At 55.6% G+C, this 17,911-nt stretch overlaps 7 protein-coding genes across 7 annotated transcripts; 4 read left to right on the plus strand and 3 right to left on the minus strand.

Annotated features, from left to right (window-relative positions):
• Positions 1–641: 641 nt before the first annotated feature.
• On the plus strand, positions 642–1,672 carry F5Z01DRAFT_656778 (uncharacterized protein). The gene is made up of 2 exons (XM_046263600.1): positions 642–948; positions 1,006–1,672. The coding sequence occupies exons 1-2, from the start codon at positions 762–764 to the stop codon at positions 1,581–1,583; spliced, it is 765 nt and encodes a 254-aa protein (XP_046117739.1). The 5' UTR covers positions 642–761; the 3' UTR covers positions 1,584–1,672.
• A 3,067-nt stretch (positions 1,673–4,739) lies between these two features.
• F5Z01DRAFT_130650 (uncharacterized protein) lies at positions 4,740–8,068 on the plus strand. Its single transcript, XM_046257565.1, has one exon. The coding sequence runs from the start codon at positions 4,844–4,846 to the stop codon at positions 7,913–7,915; it is 3,072 nt and encodes a 1,023-aa protein (XP_046117740.1). The 5' UTR covers positions 4,740–4,843; the 3' UTR covers positions 7,916–8,068.
• A 423-nt stretch (positions 8,069–8,491) lies between these two features.
• Positions 8,492–10,201, plus strand: F5Z01DRAFT_623077 (uncharacterized protein; the record flags this gene model as incomplete). The annotated part of the gene is made up of 2 exons (XM_046261302.1): positions 8,492–8,685; positions 8,848–10,201. 2 exons carry the CDS (start codon positions 8,492–8,494, stop codon positions 10,199–10,201), a joined length of 1,548 nt encoding a protein of 515 aa, XP_046117741.1.
• Positions 10,202–10,575: 374 nt separating this feature from the next.
• F5Z01DRAFT_674700 (uncharacterized protein) lies at positions 10,576–11,426 on the minus strand (the record flags this gene model as incomplete). The annotated part of the gene is made up of 2 exons (XM_046265074.1): positions 10,576–10,977; positions 11,040–11,426. 2 exons carry the CDS (start codon positions 11,424–11,426, stop codon positions 10,576–10,578), a joined length of 789 nt encoding a protein of 262 aa, XP_046117742.1.
• Positions 11,427–11,644: 218 nt separating this feature from the next.
• On the minus strand, positions 11,645–13,852 carry F5Z01DRAFT_130621 (thiamine diphosphate-binding protein). Its single transcript, XM_046257562.1, has one exon. The coding sequence runs from the start codon at positions 13,549–13,551 to the stop codon at positions 11,863–11,865; it is 1,689 nt and encodes a 562-aa protein (XP_046117743.1). The 5' UTR covers positions 13,552–13,852; the 3' UTR covers positions 11,645–11,862.
• F5Z01DRAFT_130622 (uncharacterized protein) lies at positions 13,851–15,951 on the minus strand. The gene has a single exon (XM_046257563.1). The coding sequence runs from the start codon at positions 15,671–15,673 to the stop codon at positions 14,069–14,071; it is 1,605 nt and encodes a 534-aa protein (XP_046117744.1). The 5' UTR covers positions 15,674–15,951; the 3' UTR covers positions 13,851–14,068.
• F5Z01DRAFT_130627 (Alpha/Beta hydrolase protein) lies at positions 15,951–17,632 on the plus strand. Its single transcript, XM_046257564.1, has one exon. The coding sequence runs from the start codon at positions 16,229–16,231 to the stop codon at positions 17,549–17,551; it is 1,323 nt and encodes a 440-aa protein (XP_046117745.1). The 5' UTR covers positions 15,951–16,228; the 3' UTR covers positions 17,552–17,632.
• The last annotated feature ends 279 nt before the right edge of the window (positions 17,633–17,911 follow it).

Here is a 17,911-nt window from a genome sequence, read left to right on the forward strand (position 1 = left end):
GCCACACTGCGGTCCAGATGGAAGTTGGACGTCCGTGTCAACTCGAGCAACATGCCCTCGGGTCTGTGAGATCTTGTAGTGCGGGCCCGGACAATTGGGTCTCATTGACCCAGTTCAACTCTCCCGCTATTGATGCTTCCTCGAGGCTCACTACCTCTCCGGCTCTGGTTGTGCGAGCAGAAGAAAACCCTTTATCACAGCTGCCATCATTACACGCCCAGCATTTGTGTCTGCTAGAGTGAAACCACATTCTAAAATGCCTGTCTCCGCTTTTCCAGGAGTATCGTGTGGTGGTGTTTGACGGTTGACCGCTTCATGCAGCCAACTCGACTGCAGTCCACAAGAGTCACGATAGCTTATAGCCCCGTCCATTATCGAGCAACGTCATCTTTATTTGAATGCAACTCGCATCGCACAATTTTAACTGACCTATCTATACGCCGTGTTTGATGGTGAATGCTACATGTAGACAATCTGGTGGAAACCGCCAAAAGCCCAAAGTGCTACATAGCCGCCGGCCCAAGATGCGTAGCCGCCGACCAAAAATACACACAATAGCCGCCCAGAACGTCCAGATCGACTGGCTACAAAGATTGCAAGTGAAAAGAAGCACTGACATGATTACTTGGCATTTTCGGGCACCTGAGCAGACATTACGGATCTACAGATGTCCTAGTTCTGTTGTACTCCCACACCTTTAGATCTCGAGCTAGACACGATTGTGTTACTTGCTCATTGCATCGAAGGCAAATCACAGGACCATGAACTTTGTCAATCCACCACCGGACGATGGGAACCGCGACTACAGCGACAATCTTGTGTATCCCCTCGGGCAGGAAGTCGATGTGAAATGGACGCCGAGCGAAGTGGAATCGCCGACCTCGGTCGTCATGTGGCAAGTCAATCTCACGACCGGGAAATGGATTGGGGATTTTGAACATGTCACACGTATGTCTGCATCAAGTCGGACGGCTGAAGTAGCATCATTGCTGACATTTATATCAGGGAGAACGGTCAATATCCGAGAATGGGAGTGGTTCGTGGGAACTGGAAAAGACCTCGATGTGTCGAATGTGTTCTTTCTCAGCTTGTATGAGGATGAAAAATCAGTGTCGACAGCAAATAGTCGCTATTTCAACATCACCAAGGTCGAGGAGGACTTCAACGTAACAACCACGTCCACACCCACACCAACATCGATGAGCACGAGTACAACAGTCCCAGAACCGACAACATCGGCAGACAACAATCCGAAAAAAGATGAGATCGAAGATGCGGATGGGTCCTCAGATGGCCTGAGCACGGCTGCTTACGTCGGCATAGCTGTTGCGATAGCATGTGTCTTCGCCATCCTGGCTTTCTTGTTTTGGTGCTGGTTCCGAAGACGGCGGAATACAAGGAATCCATCTCAACAACAAGACTATATGGGGAACCCTGGCGACGAGAAATGGAGCGACTCGGCTCACACGAGGGAGCTGGGACAACAATGCTATCCGGCAGAACTTGCGGACAAGGTACATGGACCGCCAAAAGTCTACGAGTTACCGGCCGCAAGGTTCTCGAGGGCGGAACTGCCATCTTAATTATCAGATTGAACCTTTCACACGATAGTTGACGTCCACCTGAGCGGCTTGCATTTTGTCAAGCATGTGTACGAATATAGTATGATGGGAATACTCCTAGATCATGAGTGCTGAGCATCGAGTTAACGCAGGCTGTACATGTTGCACCTCGTCCTCTGCGGTATATTAACATCTTGGTGATGTACGGTATCCTAGCTATTTAAGATGATGCCAATGGAATACTCGGCGTGATTCTATTGTGCAAAGGCCTTTGCTCACTTTGCATTATTTGAGCTCAGGCCTAGGTAACCTGGTGTCTCGGGAGTGACCCTCCGATGTTGATAACTTGATTTAAACAAGACTTCACTTTTAAGCAGTCATAGCCCCGAGGGCAATGCTTTCAAGACAGAGGCCGGTGCCGAGCTAGATGTGCGATTCAGTGGACATCTTTCCAGTCCAACGTTTGACAATGGCACCCAACCATGTCACTGACGCTCGACCACGTAGGATATCCACGAATTGTTCCATTGGCCAGGTGGAAAGTTTGTCCACGCGAATAGCTCCCAGTTTCTATCGAATATTCGCCGTCAGGTTCGAATAAGCTTCCATTGATCCGTGATGCACTAGGACTCTCCCCGTATGCTTGCAAACCCTGCGCACCTCGGTCTAGACCAAGAACGCCCTCGTAGAGACGCAAGTACGTCTCGCCCAAGATTCCAGAGCTCAAACCCAGTTGCCGGCGCTCTGCAAGACTGCAACTATTGTTTCGCTATCCGCAGACCGCAACGTCCACGTCGCAATATGTCGGACATTGTCCGAATGCCAAGGTCCTGATCCCCTGTCTAATCGATTTCTCTTCTCCTCCATGCCCCTCCTCCAAGTCTTTGCAAGCGCTGAGTTCTCCGCGTTCTACCGCTTTGAGGCATTCGGGACATGGGGTTAAGCTCACGCCCACACAGTGCGTCCGCACGAAATGATACCTCCCCGCATCCCGCGTAACTTTATTTGAAGCCAGGATGCGAGGTATCGTGGGCCATGGGCTACCGGTCCCTACTTCTGCGGTGCGGATGACTTCCAACCTGCAGGTGGTTTCCTTTGGGGACCCCGCCGGCGTGAATCCGTGAGGCCTCCGGCTCCCGGACGCGGGAACAGGGCTTACAATGTCGGCTTTTCGAAGACACAGAGACGTTCCACGGCGCCGATGGCGCTTTCATCACGGAGGTCCGTCGGAGACCGAGCGCTGTCGGAGGATACTGCATGGTTAGCTGCTCCAGTCCCCAGTCAGGGAGGTCGACACGATGCATCCGGAACTCAACTCGCAATGCCTCTGCTTCAGTTGCCTGCGCCAAGCGTCCTGCTGCATGGACTGTGCCTCCCTCGTTGCATTGATATCCGTCAGAGAGAGCAATTAATTAGATGTTGTTGCTGAAGCCGTACGGCACAGGATTCGCGAGGTGTGGCCTGCTCGGCTGAGGATTGGCCAACCCGAGCAACACCATGCCACTCCCAAAATGGATGAAATATGCTTAAACTTAGCGCGGCGCACGTGCATGCCTCATGTCCCGGGAAGAGGGGTTCGATACACGTAAATCATTTCGATTGCAACGTCCTTTTTTTTTTTTTTTTTTTTTTTTTAAAAAAGAAAAAGCACCGTATTGTCCACCTGCTCGACGATCGTTCGCCGCAAATTGTACGTGCCTCATAGACGCTCTGCTTTGAGGCAGTAGAAACACGGGCAATAAGTGAATAAGTGACTGCACCAGTGTATCGAAGAATGGGCACGCGAGTCGTCAAGCGCAAGGGAAATCGTTCAGATGCAGCCAGCTACGGAAGTTGTCCGCAGTTTCCTGTCTCCCGAGAACATTGGCGGCAGGGTGCCACCCTTGGGAAGTCGGGGAAGTCATTGGCTTTCTTCACTTCTTGGTATCCCACTTGTGAATTGAATCCTTGCTCATGGATAATTAAAGTTTAACGTTTTGCCCCGTGGATGAGGGGAAGCTCTCGCGCTAAATGGGACTCGACTCGGTGGACTCCAGCAGTCCAGCCTCAGAAAGGTCAGTTCGTCAAAGGCTGGTCCTTTGCACGTCGTTGTTGCCTGCTTTTGCGTTTGAAGCGACGCTTGATATGATGCGCCCACCGCCACCAGAGTTGGCACATTCCCTGTTTCTTGAATTGTGGAAGTTGGCTCTTACTGTGCTAATCATCCAGGCTAATCAGTTGATGACGACGCTGGGCAGTGAAGCAATCCGCGGCCAATCAGCATTGGCCATAGGCTCTCCACCATTATCAAGCAACCCGTGACCGGCACCGTGCTGCAGTAGTGTCCAGACAGCTCTATCTACTTGCACAAACAATGCGCACAGTCTTCGGCTCATACTTTGCACCAGAGCCTGGCCAATCACCCAATCATCGCAGTATCCAGGTCTTGCAGCGCCTATCGCTGCAGGCCTCCAGCTTCAAGTCAAGCAGCGCTGTGTCCCGGCGGATCTCTGTTAGCGCTCCTTCCCAGTCTGCTGATGTCATCGTGAAAAAGGCCCATGTCTGACTAGACAGCGAAGCAAACATAAGCCCGCACGGTCGAGGACTCGTGTGACGATGAGATGCATCTGATACCGCTCCCTTGCTTTTCTTCTTCCAGGCGGGTTTTGTGCACCTTTTAGTACGCGGTACCCAGCAAGCCAGATCGCCCACTGGCCGGAGGCAACCGGCCAAGAGTGATGTGGTAAGAGCACACAGTGTGGCTTGGGGAGCTCAGCCACCTTTGTCCGCCACTGGCCTCCCTGAAGCACGGGCTGGCCCTCTGAAGCACCAGCCGCAGCCTGAGTAGCACAGTGTGTGAGATCTGCATCGATTGGCTCCGCGTACACAGGGAAGGACAGCCCCGCTCGTGACTGCTCCCCATCTTCCACGACGGGCAAGGCCTCGCGTCCGTCCCCCCACCCCTGTATTCCGGCAGCATCAACCACATCCGGGTCTCCCACGCTGCCCACTTGGCACTCACTCGTCTCGTCGAATGGATGGCCGCTCGCCTCGCTCGCTCGCTCGGTTGCTTGCTTGCCCGCCCATCCATCCATCGTGATTAAAAGCCCGGGATCCTACCCGTCCCTTTCACTGATCTTCTCCCCTTTCTCTCCCCAACGCCTCGCGCCCGAATATACATTCGCCCGCAAGCCTTCCTTATCCATCGTCGAGCACTACTACCTCGACCTCGCCTCACTTCAACGCACCACTGCCCAAGCCCTTCACCCCCCCCTTCTTAGCATTACCTCCAAACCCCTTCGATGGGAGAAACCGAAGCCAAAAGTACGAATGGTGCACTCCACACCCACTCCTCTGCGGACTCGACGGCCCTCGCCAGCCCAGACGACCAGCCTCCTATATGTGGGCCACAGCATGCGATAATAGAGAAATCAATCTTGCCCCATACGCTCCCGGCCAGCACCGTCGCTGAGAACCTCAACACTCACGTCGACCATGGTCTGAGCAGCGATGAGGCTGCCGCCCGCCTTGAGCGGGATGGCATGAACACCATCAAAACCTCAAAGGGCCCGTCCCTCTGGGAGATCTTCCTGGCTCAGGTCGCCAATGCCTTGACAGTGGTCCTGATTGCCGTCACGGTCCTGTCCTTTGCCATCGACGACTACATTGAGGGGTCTGTCGTTGCGGCCGTCATCGTCCTCAACATTGTTGTGGGCCTTGTCCAGGACTACCGCGCCGAGCAGACCATCCAGTCTCTCTACGCCCTCTCCACCCCCAAGTGCAAGGTCATCCGCAATGGAGTCAGCGACACGGTCAAGGCGGAAACGCTTGTCAAGGGCGACATTGTTGTCCTCGCGACCGGTGACATGATTCCTGCCGACCTGCGTCTGATCCAGGGCATCAACCTCGCCACCGACGAGGCGCTCCTCACTGGCGAATCCATCGCCATGTCCAAGAAGCCCGAGGCCGTCTTCCAGGACTCTGACATGCCCATTGGCGACCGCACCAACTTGGTCTACTCTGGTAGCTCTGTCACTCGCGGCCGCGGTACCGGTATCGTCATTGCGACTGCCATGGAAACCGAGGTCGGCCAGATTGCCGAGCTCCTCCGCCAGGAGAAGCGTGACACCACCGGCAAATCCCCTCTCGCCAAGTTCATCATCAAGGCGTACACGTCTTTCCGCGGAATCATGGGTCTTGAGGGCACTCCCCTCCAGGTCACGCTCAGCAAGTTCGCCCTGCTGCTGTTTGGCTTGGCCATCCTCCTCGCCATCATTGTCTTCGCCGCCAGCAAGTTCGACATTTCCGATGAAGTCTTGCTGTACGGTATCTGTGTTGGTGTCGCCGTCATCCCCGAGTCTCTACTCGCTGTGTTGACTGTGACCATGGCTGTGGCCACCAAGGCCATGGTCAAGGGTAACGTCATCGTTCGTCAGATGCCCTCGCTCGAGGCTGTTGGTGGTGTCACCAACATTTGCTCCGACAAGACTGGTACTCTCACTCAAGGTCGCATGATCACCCGAAAGGTGTGGCTCCGCAATGACCTCGAGGGTAGCGTCACCGGCGCTGGTGACCCCTACGACCCTGGCAGCGGTACTGTCTCCTGGTCTGCTCCGCTCGCCGGGAGTGTTCTCAGCCAGTTCCTGACCACCTTGATTCTGTGCAACAACTCCACGGTCACTGATGGCCGCAAGGAGCCCGAGACGGACTCCAGCAGCGTCACCACCGCCAATGATAGCGATTCACAGTGGAGGGCTATGGGCGAACCCACTGAAATCGCGCTTAAGGTCTTTGCTATGCGCTTTGGCAAGAACCACAGCAACGGCGACGACCTTTTGGCCGAGCACCCCTTCGACTCCTCCATCAAGTGTATGTCGGTTGTCTACGGCAACAAGATTGAGGGTACTCGTACCGCCTACACCAAGGGCGCTGTCGAGGTTATGTTGACGTACCTCGACGAAGATGAGAAGCTCAAGAACGAAATCCTCGCCAAGGCTGATGCACTTGCCGAACAGGGACTCCGCGTTTTGTGTATCGCGTCCAAGCCCATGGGCGACTCCCCAGCCGAAGATGTCAACGACCGCGCCAAGGTCGAGAAGAATCTCAAGTTCCTCGGTCTGGCTGGTCTCTATGACCCTCCCCGCCAGGAAACCGCGGGTGCTATCCAAGCCTGCCACGGTGCTGGCATCACTGTTCACATGGTGACTGGTGATCACATCAAGACGGCTACATCCATCGCTTACGAAATCGGTCTGATCAAGAAGGGTATGGCTTTGCCTCCCAACGCCGTCATGGCCGCTGCCGACTTTGGCGCCCTTTCGGATGACCAGATTGACCAGATAGAAAACCTCCCTGTTGTCCTGGCTCGTTGCAGCCCTCTGACCAAGGTCCGCATGATCCAGGCTCTGCATCGTCGCAAGGCCTTCTGTATTATGACTGGTGACGGTGTCAACGACTCGCCTGCTTTGAAGCAGGCTGACGTCGGTATCGCTATGGGTGACCGTGGGAGTGATGTCGCCAAGGAGGCTTCCGACATGGTTCTCACTGACGATAACTTTGCTTCCATTGTTACCGGTATCAAGGAGGGACGTCGTTTGTCTGACAACATTCAAAAGTTCCTCCTCCATCTTCTCACGTCCAACTTGGCGCAGGTCCTTCTCCTCTTGATCGGTCTCGCCTTCAAGGACGGTGACAACAACTCAGTCTTCCCTCTTTCTCCGCTGGAGATCTTGTGGGCCAATCTGATCACCTCATCGCCGCTCGCTCTTGGTCTCGGTCTGGAAGAGGCCCAGCTTGACATCCTGCAGCGCCCTCCCCGCAGTCTCCGCACCGGTGTCTTCACCATGGATCTCGTTCGCGACCAGCTTGTGTACGGTACCTGCATGGGCTCCGTCTGTCTCATGGTCTTCATGTTGGTCGCCTACGCCGGCCCTGGCAAGGGCTTTGTGGACCTGGACACGGGCTGCAACACGGACGGCGGCTCTCACTGCAACCTCATCTTCGAGGCTCGTGCCACCACCTTTGCGACCCTCAGCTTCCTGTTGTTGGTCACTTCGTGGGAGGTCAAGCATTTCCACCGCTCGCTGTTCGCCATGGACGAGCGCTGGTCCGGGCCCTTCTCGGTGTTCAAGACCATCTACCACAACAAATTCCTGTTCTGGTCGGTCATTGCGGGCTTCGTCATGACCTTCCCCATCATCTACATTCCCGTCTTCAACACGGAGGTGTTCAAGCACCGTGGTCTGACGTGGGAGTGGGGTGTTGTCGCTGGTGGCGTCGTGCTCTACATTGCCCTCATTGAGTCGTGGAAGGCCGTTAAGCGTGCCTTTGGCTTGGGCGTTGACCAGCACCCCACCGCAGGCATGACTGTCTAAAACAGGAGGGAGAATGGTTTGAGGAGAAAAAGTGAGACGGGGTGATGGGACGGGATTTGACAGGGTTTTCAAAGATATACCATTCACAGAATGACTACATAGGATAAGGTATGCCTGAAGGACAATATATTTTCCCCTGGTGATTCTTCGCGCTTGCCAATGCGATGTTTGTTAGTAGTGCAAGATTGCCAGGCAGACCGTGGGTCGAGGCAAGGAGTATGTAGGGTAAGCCACTGTACTAAAAGGTGTCATGAGAAAGGGGCTGAGATTGCGGGGGCAATCAATTGTGCATGGCGGGGAAGACTCCGATTTTGGTAACCGTTCAAGCCACAATCAGGGCTTCAATCCGTTGATCCCCAGCCCCGTGACCTGACTGAAACTCCTACCTAAACACTGAGCCTTGCCTTTGCCCTTGTCACCATCGCCATCATCTTCACTTACCAAGAACCGCCGGCCACCGGTGACGACAAAACCAGCGCATCTCATGGCATCACTCGTGCCCCTACATGGACGACGCGCCACAGACATGAGTCTCGCCCAAGAGTAGCCAGTCAGTCACTCGACGGACAGACGGCCATGGGGAGCCGCATCAACAAGGCCTGCGATGGCTGCCGCGTCCGCAAGGTCAAGTGCAGCGGCAGCCAGCCCTGCTCACAATGTGCCCATCTCGACCTGCCCTGCCAGTTCTCGCCACCCACGGGCAAGAGGAAGCCTGGCGTGAGGAACAGGCTGGTTGAGCAGCTTCGAGGGGGCAATGGACCGCCACCAGCGTCTTCACAACCTGGCGCGATCATCGCAACACCACAGCAGCAGCAGCAATCCGGGCCTCACTATTCGCATCATGCTCAGCCTCATTACCAGCAACAAACACCGGCACCGGCACCGGCCCAATCTCACTACCAGCCGCACCCACACCAGCCGCAATCAATGAGTCCGCCCTCTGTGACCTCAGTCGCTGGAATCATCAATGCGCCTTCACCGGCAAGCAGCACGGGGACAGCCATCGAGTACACGCCCGCCTTCTTCCAGCGCCTCCTCCCAGACTACGAGTCGGCTGTCTACCCACTCAGTCCCATCATCACGACGGACGAGATGCGCGCTGCCATTGACACAATGGGCTCCTCCCACGAGGATGCGGCGCTCGTCTACGGCTTCGCCGCCGTCACGATCAACCTCACACAGATATCATGGACGACGCTCAACGGGGACGTCGCGACGCAAATGACGGATCTAATCCAGCGCTGCCTCGCGTCCCATCGCCTGGCTGACCTGGGCGGCGTCACGCGACGCCACGGCATGACCAACATTGCCGAGCTGCCCGTCACCGTTAAACGCGTCATGACATGCATATTCATGGAGATCAGCATGATGGCCTTTCGCCTGTTTGAGCGCAGCTTCGCCATCCTACGCGAGGCCATCGCTCTCATGCAGACCATGAAGATCTCTCGCCTCAAAGACCTCCCCAAGCACGAGCTCGCCCGCCGCCAACGGCTGTACTGGGAATGCTTCATCCACGAAAAGTTCGTCACCATCATGAGCGGGTGTCCCAGCATCCTCCCGCCGCTCAGCACGGGTCTCCCTCTCGAAGACGAGACTATACCCGCCCACGTGGACTGCGGCTTCAAGCGACTCATGACCCTTTTCGCGGCCATGGATGATTCCTTTTTGCAGCACTGGACGGCGCAGCAACAGTCGTGGCATACGGATGTCGAGCCCATGACGGCCGAGTGGGTGGAGAGGAAGCAAGCTCAGCTCGACGCGCACGAGGTCGAGACCGCACAGGCCGAAGAGGAGTTACGGATTCGAGGGCAGGGCGGTCTGACGGAGCTGCAGCATGCTGATATCTTCGTGACGCGCCTGTGGCTGCGCACGCTCATCTGGCAACTGGCCCTGTCGCACGGTCTGCTGCGCAGCGCGCCGCCCGACACGAGCCACCAGGGTCTGTCCCTGCACTTCCCCGCCCACCGGCTGTCGTCTCAGCTGCGATCACTCGTGTCCAAGCTGTCGACGTTTGCCAGTGTCGGGCGGCACGGCAGCGGGATACTCCAGAAGTTGTTTGAGATCACCACGACGGTGGCGGACGTGCTCGCCATTCCGCCGGGGAACACGGCGAGTCAAGAGGACGTTAAGAGCCGGATGGAGGATTTTATCTTTGTCGTTGGATTTTTGTTTCGCTTTGAGCGCATCTCGCCCGAGGAGAGGGCGTATATGCGGGAGAAGATGGAGGTCCTGCGGCAATTGTACACGGTTGTTGACTTTGGCAGCTTGGCGGTTGGGTCTGCTTGAGGCGAGGACGGGCGGAAGTTGGATACCAGGGATTTGCTGGTGGGATTAAGGCGATACATGGTTGGAGTGATGATACCTATAGCTTGGCGTTCTAGTTTTCTTCTATGGAGCGGTAGATTGCATTCAGCATAACACATATTCAAACATCCCACACGAAAGCTTCCCCCTGGCCGAATCAAAGCATGCAAACGCCGGGCCGTCAGGAGAAAGAAGTACGCTCCGACAGTCAATGGCCACACTCTTGTGTGCCGCATCGCACTGTACGTAGCCGTTGTCCTTTCAGTAGACCCAACACTCTCGCTCGATACCGACGTTACGCCCTCTTGTTTTCCTCGCACCATGGAGCGTCCACGTCCCACCCTGCTCGCTGGTCTTTAGCTGGACAGAGGCGACTTTTTACCGCATGCTGTCGGTTCTTGACGGTAGGCTGGAGGGTGGTACCGCGGTGATGACGAGGTCCCTCGCGGCGACTTTATCGAATCTGGGTATACTGGCTCGACACCCGTGACTTCGGTGACACTCGAGAAGAAGTCCATAAAGGCGCCTGTGTCAAACGAACCGCATCCCTTTTGAGCCATGCAGTACTTGAGATATTCGACAGCATCCTTTAATGACCTGACGACTCGTTCCCGCTGAGAGGGACCGCGGTTCGCATCTGATGTAAAGTCAAGGGCATATTGTGCGAGATCTAGAGCGAGGCAGTATGCGCCAAGCATTTTGTTCGCGTCGAAAACGGCTTCACTCTCTGTGGAAGACCACCGATATCTTTCCATCTTCTCAAGGTGGCGATTAAAATCTGCCGCCTTTTGGATCTCTCATGGCGATAACGACCGTCTACCATCTTTCTGACGTGGTGTTTGGTCGATCTCGCTCTGGCAAGCAGCTTGTCGCGAAGACCCGTGGCATCATGCTCATGGGCTTCCTCAAGTCGTGGGCTGGTGGAAGTGATCTGATCACAGTCGCCGTTCTGACAGAAATGATGATCCTTTAATATTTTGCTGATGCGTTGCGTGGTTGCTTCCACTCCAGGGAGCAGCTGCTCGTAGCGAAGGCCGGACGCATCATGCTCAGGGTGCTCTTGTAGTCGTGGAACGGTCGAGATGATACGGCTGACGTTGGACATTGCCGTTTGTAGTTCAAGGTTTGACGAGGGCACCTTGTTGATGAAGGATCGAATGTCATTCTCCAAGGTCTCGCTGGAGTGGAGAACATCGTCTGGTGTCATGGCTCTGATCAGAGTACGGCGTGGATTATACGGTGTGTGCTACGGTCAGTGAGTCTGCCAAGGAAAAGGCTTAAGACAGTACAGATCAAGATGCATAGAGAATAGAAAATTAGAATGGCGAAAGACGCTGGATATAACGCTGCTAATGCCCGGGGCCACAATCTCTTTTTGGCAGGGTCTCATCACAATGCATGATCCACAAGGCTGACTGACAGACTGCATCAAGTTCGGTGGGCGGACTTGCTGGATACATTCACAAAGCCGTAAACGCGGCTGTTGGCGATCTTCGGCGCTTATTAAATCTGCACAGATAAGAGGGCAGGGCGCAAGGGCCATTAGAATCGAGGCAAGCACTTGATCCGATTCACGAGAGCAGCGTAAAATCTGGTGGCCAGTTTTTGCACTTTGGTGAAGGATTCAGAGACTAGCCAAAAGACTAAGTACCCTTTTGCTTCGCCATGAGGCCAACCAAGGGCCCCCTGGGTGCATCGTCCTTGTCCAGCATAATCTCCACCATTCTCAACCCCTTGCCGTCACTCATTCTCTTGTCCTGCAGAATGTTCTTCAACTCGCCATACGTCTTGGCCCGCGCGGTGAAAGTATCCTCCTTAGCACCGAAGAACTTGGGCGCCTCGAGGTAGCGCCAGTCGGCAACATCGTTGTACGCCTGCTCCCGCCCGTGGATGCACCGCTCAATGGTGTACCCGGCGTTGTTGATCAGGAAGACGACCACGTCGAGATTGTGCGCGACAATCGTGCCCAGCTCCTGCGCTGTCATCTGAAAGCTACCGTCGCCAATGAGGAGGATCGTGCGCGCGTCCTCGCCCGAGGCGCTCTGGTCGCGACGGGCGAGCGCCGCGCCTTGCGTGGCGGGGAGCATGTACCCGATACTCAGCCATGTTGCTGGGTTGAAGAGCCGCACGCCCTTGGGCAGGGGCATCTCGCGCGCGCCATAGCCGGGTGTGCCTGTCTCGGCGAGGAGTACGTCGTTGGGGCGTAGGAAGTTGGCCATGACGTGCCATAGGCGATCTTGCGCGAGGATGTCGTTGTCGGACACGTCAGAGTAGGGAATAGCGTAGTCGCGCGAGATGGTTGGGTAAGTGTCGTACTTTTTGAACGACCCTGCTGCGAAAGACTCGAGGAGACGATCGGTTATCACTTTGACGGGAACATCTCGAATGATGTCCCCGCCGATGATGAGTTTGGTGTCCTGGAAGGCAATGGTGATTTCGGGGTTTGGGATGCTGGTGTAGGCGTGCGTGTTTGTCCAGCTGTTGTGAGGTCCGTAGGAGAAAACCAGGTCGACATCCTTGATAAAGTCCTGTCTCTCCTGGAGGTCAAAGGCACCCATATTGATACCGTGGAAGTTGGCCACCGTCTCGTCGACAAGTCCCTTGCCGAAGCATGTCGTAAAGGTAGGCCAGTTTGTGGCTTTCATGATGTCTTCCACTCCTTTGATCATGTCCATGGGCCGCGTCTCGCCGTCGATGAGGATCATGGGCTTTTTCGCCTCCTTGACCTTGGCCAGGATCTTTTCCAGGGCGGCATCAACGTTTGATGATGGAATTGCGTCAGAAATTGTGATAGGCGATTTCAGTGCAGACCCGTCGACCTCAGCGCCGACCATATCAACGGGTACCTCGATATACACAGGTCTGGACTCCCTCATGCAGGTGGCAATGACCCGATCAATCTCGTCGCACGCCACACGCGCATCGAGCAGCCTAGTCTGCGCAGCCGTGACCCGCGCCGCCATGTCGCTGAACCTGCCAAACTCGCCATCGCAAAAGGTGTGATGGACCAGGGCCCTCCCGTTGATCTGCGCCCTTGTAGGGATGCCCACAATGTGCACCACGGGCACTCTCTCGGCATACGCACCCGCAATGGCGTTGATGGCTGACAGCTCACCGACACCAAAGGTGGTCACCAGCGCACCGAGACCGGTGAGGCGCGCATAGCCGTCGGCTGCATAGGCGGCGTTGAGTTCGTTGGCGTTGCCGACCCAGAGGAGGTTGTTTGGCTGCACGTAGTCGAGGAGGGTGAGGTTGAAGTCGCCAGGTACGCCATGCATGGACTTGACACCCAGTTGGTGCAGGCGCTGGAAGAGATAGTCGGCGAGCTTCATTCTTGATTTGCTCTCAGAGAAAAGGGGATTCGAAGAGGGAGTCTAAAAGGGAGGAGGATGAGAAAAAAGAACGACTGAGTGAAAGCTGAATCTATTGTGAGGTGGAGGTGTCTGTTTACATGGACAAGTGTCGGGACTCGGCTCTGGGGGTTTTATGTTGTTGATCATAGCGTGCCTTCTCCGCACTCGGATCCAGGATTCCTGGACTCCGATCCCCATACATTGCCGTCCGAGTCTCCATGTGACCAGCGACTGATTGTCTGGTCCTAGGTATCCGTAGACTGGATGGAGCCCACTATGATAGCGGCGTCGTAGGGCGTATCATAGGGCGCGTTGGGCAAGCTCGCGGCTGGACGCGGTATAAGATGATTGGCTCTCGGTTCCGAACATGGAGCTCTAGGGTAGGAGGACTGTGTTGAATTCAAGAAGATAATATCGCCCAAGTGCTCGACCTCACGTGTCTGCAAGACCCCGGCTTCGGCATCCGCACTTGACGTCCGTCGACATGCTGCCGTGGTCATCGCTGCGTGACCGGGTCAGTAAGTTTGCAGACCCTGAGAAACTGTTGCCGTATCCAGACGACTTGGTCCCCACGCAACCCACGACAGATGAGCTCTCCGCCCTCCTTTGACAGCACTTTGATCAGACTATTCAAGTGAAGCAGTGCGTGCGAAGGGCCTTGAACCAGTACATGTCGCCTGTAGTCGAGGAGACTCATCGCTTGATCCCCTCGGAGATACTGCGTACGCACGGCTTCGTCCAAGTCTTGGTCGTGGTAGTTGGGGATTCTGATCGCTGGGTCCGCGAGGTCGCGCATGCCTCCGTGATTTTGGCGGTTGCCCAGGTAAAACGGCATGGACCGGCAGATGGAGTCCACCAACTCCCTGCCGCGATTGGGATCTGGGAAACTGTATTCCTCGGTACATGTAGCAATCGAGATGGTTTGCTGCAGCGTCTCGGGGGGCGCTTTCGCAAGCAGACAGAGCTCCATCCGTAGGACCATGAGCCGACAAACGCGCCATACATTCCAGATGGTGGCAATCTGGACGGTCGGGTATATATCGCAGAACCCAAAATAAGCAAAGCTGTCCTGTTCGGGTTTTGCATAAGGCTGCCATGAGGCCGGCACCAACTGAACCCAACCCAAGAGTTGAGCGTCAACGGACGAAGCGTCCTGCCACCAAGTCGCGAGGGCCAGACTGTCCAGGTTATTCTTGGCCAGCCCGCACATCAAGGCGGATAGTCTCTTTTGCAAATCGGCAATCGAGAGCCCGATCAGGTCCAAGACTGCACTCGGGTTCGCTGGCATAGAATCGTCCCAACCCGCATCGAACCATACATCCAAGCTCGCGGTGTCGTCCGGTTGCATTTCCATAAATGTCGACACATCGCAGTGCCGCAGGTAGCTCCTCAAGTATGCGCGACAATCCGAGTCCGGGACGCTCCCGGCGCCATGTTCGAGCAATGCACGAGCCCCGTCCTGGTGGGCGCGCATGGTACGCTGGTGCGTCGATCGAGCAGCGAGGCTCTCGTAGAAATGCATCAAGATAGCGCCGAGGACGGTACTGTCCTTTGACCGCTCGAGGGGATCATTAAGAGCTGCTTGCAGGCGACTCAACGCCCTGGTGAACGGAGGATGAGGCGTTTGATAGCTGTCTGTCGGGGTTTTCCACAAACTCCAGAGTTTTGTTGACACGGCGGTCAGGACGGTCGAGAGGACAGAATCCGGATGCTCCTTGGCTACGACAGGGAAAAGAGGCTCCAGGAAGCCCTGGGTCGAGTCAAAGCTGCGTCCTAAGCTCGCGATCGAGGTGAGGAAGAAGCAGACAGCGGATGATTCGTCGCTGGGGGTAATCGTTGCTGGCATGACAGCCTGCCTTGTCCATTCTGCATGTGGCGTTGTCGACATGCGAGGGCTCCTGGACCGTGATATGGGCGAAAGGAGCCTTGCACCAGTACCCTGGTCCTTGAACCGAATCCCGCGTATCTTCTTCTCTGGCTCGTAACCTCCACACACCCGTCGCAGCCGGAGGCATTCACGACAATTTGGCCTGCCCTCGTCGCATTTGACGCGTCGTTTGCGACATGTCGAGCAGCCCTTTGAGGGGCCATGGTTGACCATGTCCAGTCTGCTGCGCAATGATCACGAGGGCCGATGTCGCTTCTGGTTGAGAGTTGCCACGCGGCCGGTTCTGTTTGCGATTCGCCGCATCTGGTCCAGGCCTTTTCATCTACTGGACTTTGCGTGTTGCTAGTAAGACTTGGGTCTTATGGGCTGGGCTATGCTTATGGCGCATGGATGACGGGGGGCAGAGCATTACAAGGCGACCAATCGCAAAGAAGTTGCCTTTTCCGTCCTAGTCGTCGCGGTATTATTCACGGGAGCTTCATGGTTCCTAATCCTGGCGACCTGGCCCCTGGGAGTGCGCAACCAGGAAACCCGAGTGCGAACATGAACCAGGAAAACACCAATCGCAAAGAGGCTCGATGCACGGCTGGTGCATAGTGTATACGTAGGTCCAGGTTGGTTGTGGGTTGCTCTCGCTGGAACAGATTGCGAGCACAAGCAAATGAAGATCAAAGGCAGTGCATCGCCGCGAACATTGTGACGTGATCAATATTCAATACCGTCATCAACAACTCTACCTGATCTTCCTACTTTCGAGTGCCTTTCAAAATGAAGTCAACTTCCCTGTTCAGCGCTATTCTGCTGGGGACAACGGTAGCCTCAAGCTCCATTCTCTCCCGCGACTCTGGGCCATCATCTTCGCCAAAGGACATGGAGCCGGAGGATCCCATCATCCTCTTGAGCGAGGACGAAAGCTTCCATTTCGAACTGCTCTTCACCCTCGGAAACACCATATTCGGGGCTGGCGACGTCAACGACGTCTTGGCCGCAGCGAAAGACATCGAGGCCGGGAACTTGACCAGCTGGCTGGAGACCTTCCACGCGTTGGCCGAATACACCAAGAAGCTAGCCGAGGATGCGGACAATGCGTACGATCCATTGAACGTCCGCGAAGCCTGGTTCGCCGCATCGAGCTACTACCGTCAGGCCGACTTCTACAACCATGCGAACTGGACGGACCCGCGTATCAACAGCTTCTGGCTCGAGCAACGCGCTGCGTTCGACAAGGCGCTTGCTGCACTGCCCGTTCCTGGCGAACGTATCCAGATCCCGACCGACAACTTCACCATTGAAGCAATCTGGTACACAGCCGCAGCCGACGCGGTCAAACGGCCGACCTTGGTCATCGGCAACGGATACGATGCCGGCCAGGAAGATTCATACCACTCGTTCGTCGTACCAGCCTTGGCCCGTGGCTGGAATGTCATGACCTACGAAGGGCCAGGGCAGCCCACGGTTCGTCGCAATGATGACATTGGTTTCATCCCCGAGTGGGAGAAGGTTCTCACGCCCGTGATCGACGAGTTGATGGACCGCAAAGGCTGCTTCGTCGATGAAGACCGGCTGGTCCTTGTTGGCGTTTCCATGGGTGGGTATCTAGCCGCTCGTGCCGCTGCGTTTGAGCCTCGGATCAAGGCTCTTATTCTCAATGGCGGCGTGTGGGATATCTACGAGGGATACGCCGGTCAGCTGACCCCGGACCTGAAGGAACTTCTCGCTGCGGGCAAGCAAGAGGAATTTAACGAGGCTGCCTTGCCGCTCTTGGATAGCCCACAGGTGCCTACAACCGTGCGCTGGGGTCTAGGACACGGACTGTGGTGCTTCAAACAGCATTCCCCGTACCTATGGCTCCAATCGCTCAAGCAGTACACTCTCAAGAACGTTGTTGACAAGATCAACGTACCCGTCCTTGTCGTCGATTCCGAGTTCGAGGGGTTCTTCGCTGGCCAGCCGGAGGTTGTCAAGGACGCACTGGGCGATAAGGCAACTTACAAGTTCTTCAATGGAACAGCTGGATATCACGTCCAAGTTGGAGCTGGGCAGGAGTGGAACAGGTACCAGTTTGCCTGGCTGAACAAGACACTAGGATGAGCAGGAGTAGCTTCAATGTGTCGTGACCCGGCTTGGAGGTTAGCCAAAAAGGTCGTGTGTATTAGATCGCAATAGATGTATATTGGGCATGCTCGAACCGTATCACTGGCTGACAGCGTTTGCCGTGGAACCTCATCCTCTGTTCGCTGATTACCCGGGCCGTTCATGTAGACTGTTGAGTCTGATAGATTGTACTTGTCGAGATGGCCTCTGTAGCAAGCAAACTTGGACTCGCATCATATGACCACGCTCTTTTCAAGGCCAGAACAAGTATATTGAGCTCTTATACGAAAGAGAATAGAGAAAATCTCTCTGTTCCACAAACACCATCATCATCTCAAGCCATCCGCGGGACATGAT

Source organism: Emericellopsis atlantica (genome assembly GCF_019669845.1).
Source record: "Emericellopsis atlantica unplaced genomic scaffold F5Z01scaffold_15, whole genome shotgun sequence".
Lineage (NCBI taxonomy): Eukaryota > Fungi > Ascomycota > Sordariomycetes > Hypocreales > Bionectriaceae > Emericellopsis > Emericellopsis atlantica.

Bases quoted from the DNA above. Each gene is read 5' to 3' on its own strand.
- F5Z01DRAFT_656778 (XM_046263600.1), top strand. From the start codon at position 762: ATGAACTTTGTCAATCCACCACCGGACGATGGGAACCGCGACTACAGC. The intron at 949-1,005 runs GTATGTCTGCAT...CATTTATATCAG, and splicing joins GGATTTTGAACATGTCACAC to GGAGAACGGTCAATATCCGA.
- F5Z01DRAFT_130650 (XM_046257565.1), top strand. From the start codon at position 4,844: ATGGGAGAAACCGAAGCCAAAAGTACGAATGGTGCACTCCACACCCAC.
- F5Z01DRAFT_130621 (XM_046257562.1), bottom strand. From the start codon at position 13,551: ATGAAGCTCGCCGACTATCTCTTCCAGCGCCTGCACCAACTGGGTGTC.
- F5Z01DRAFT_130622 (XM_046257563.1), bottom strand. From the start codon at position 15,673: ATGGTCAACCATGGCCCCTCAAAGGGCTGCTCGACATGTCGCAAACGA.
- F5Z01DRAFT_130627 (XM_046257564.1), top strand. From the start codon at position 16,229: ATGAAGTCAACTTCCCTGTTCAGCGCTATTCTGCTGGGGACAACGGTA.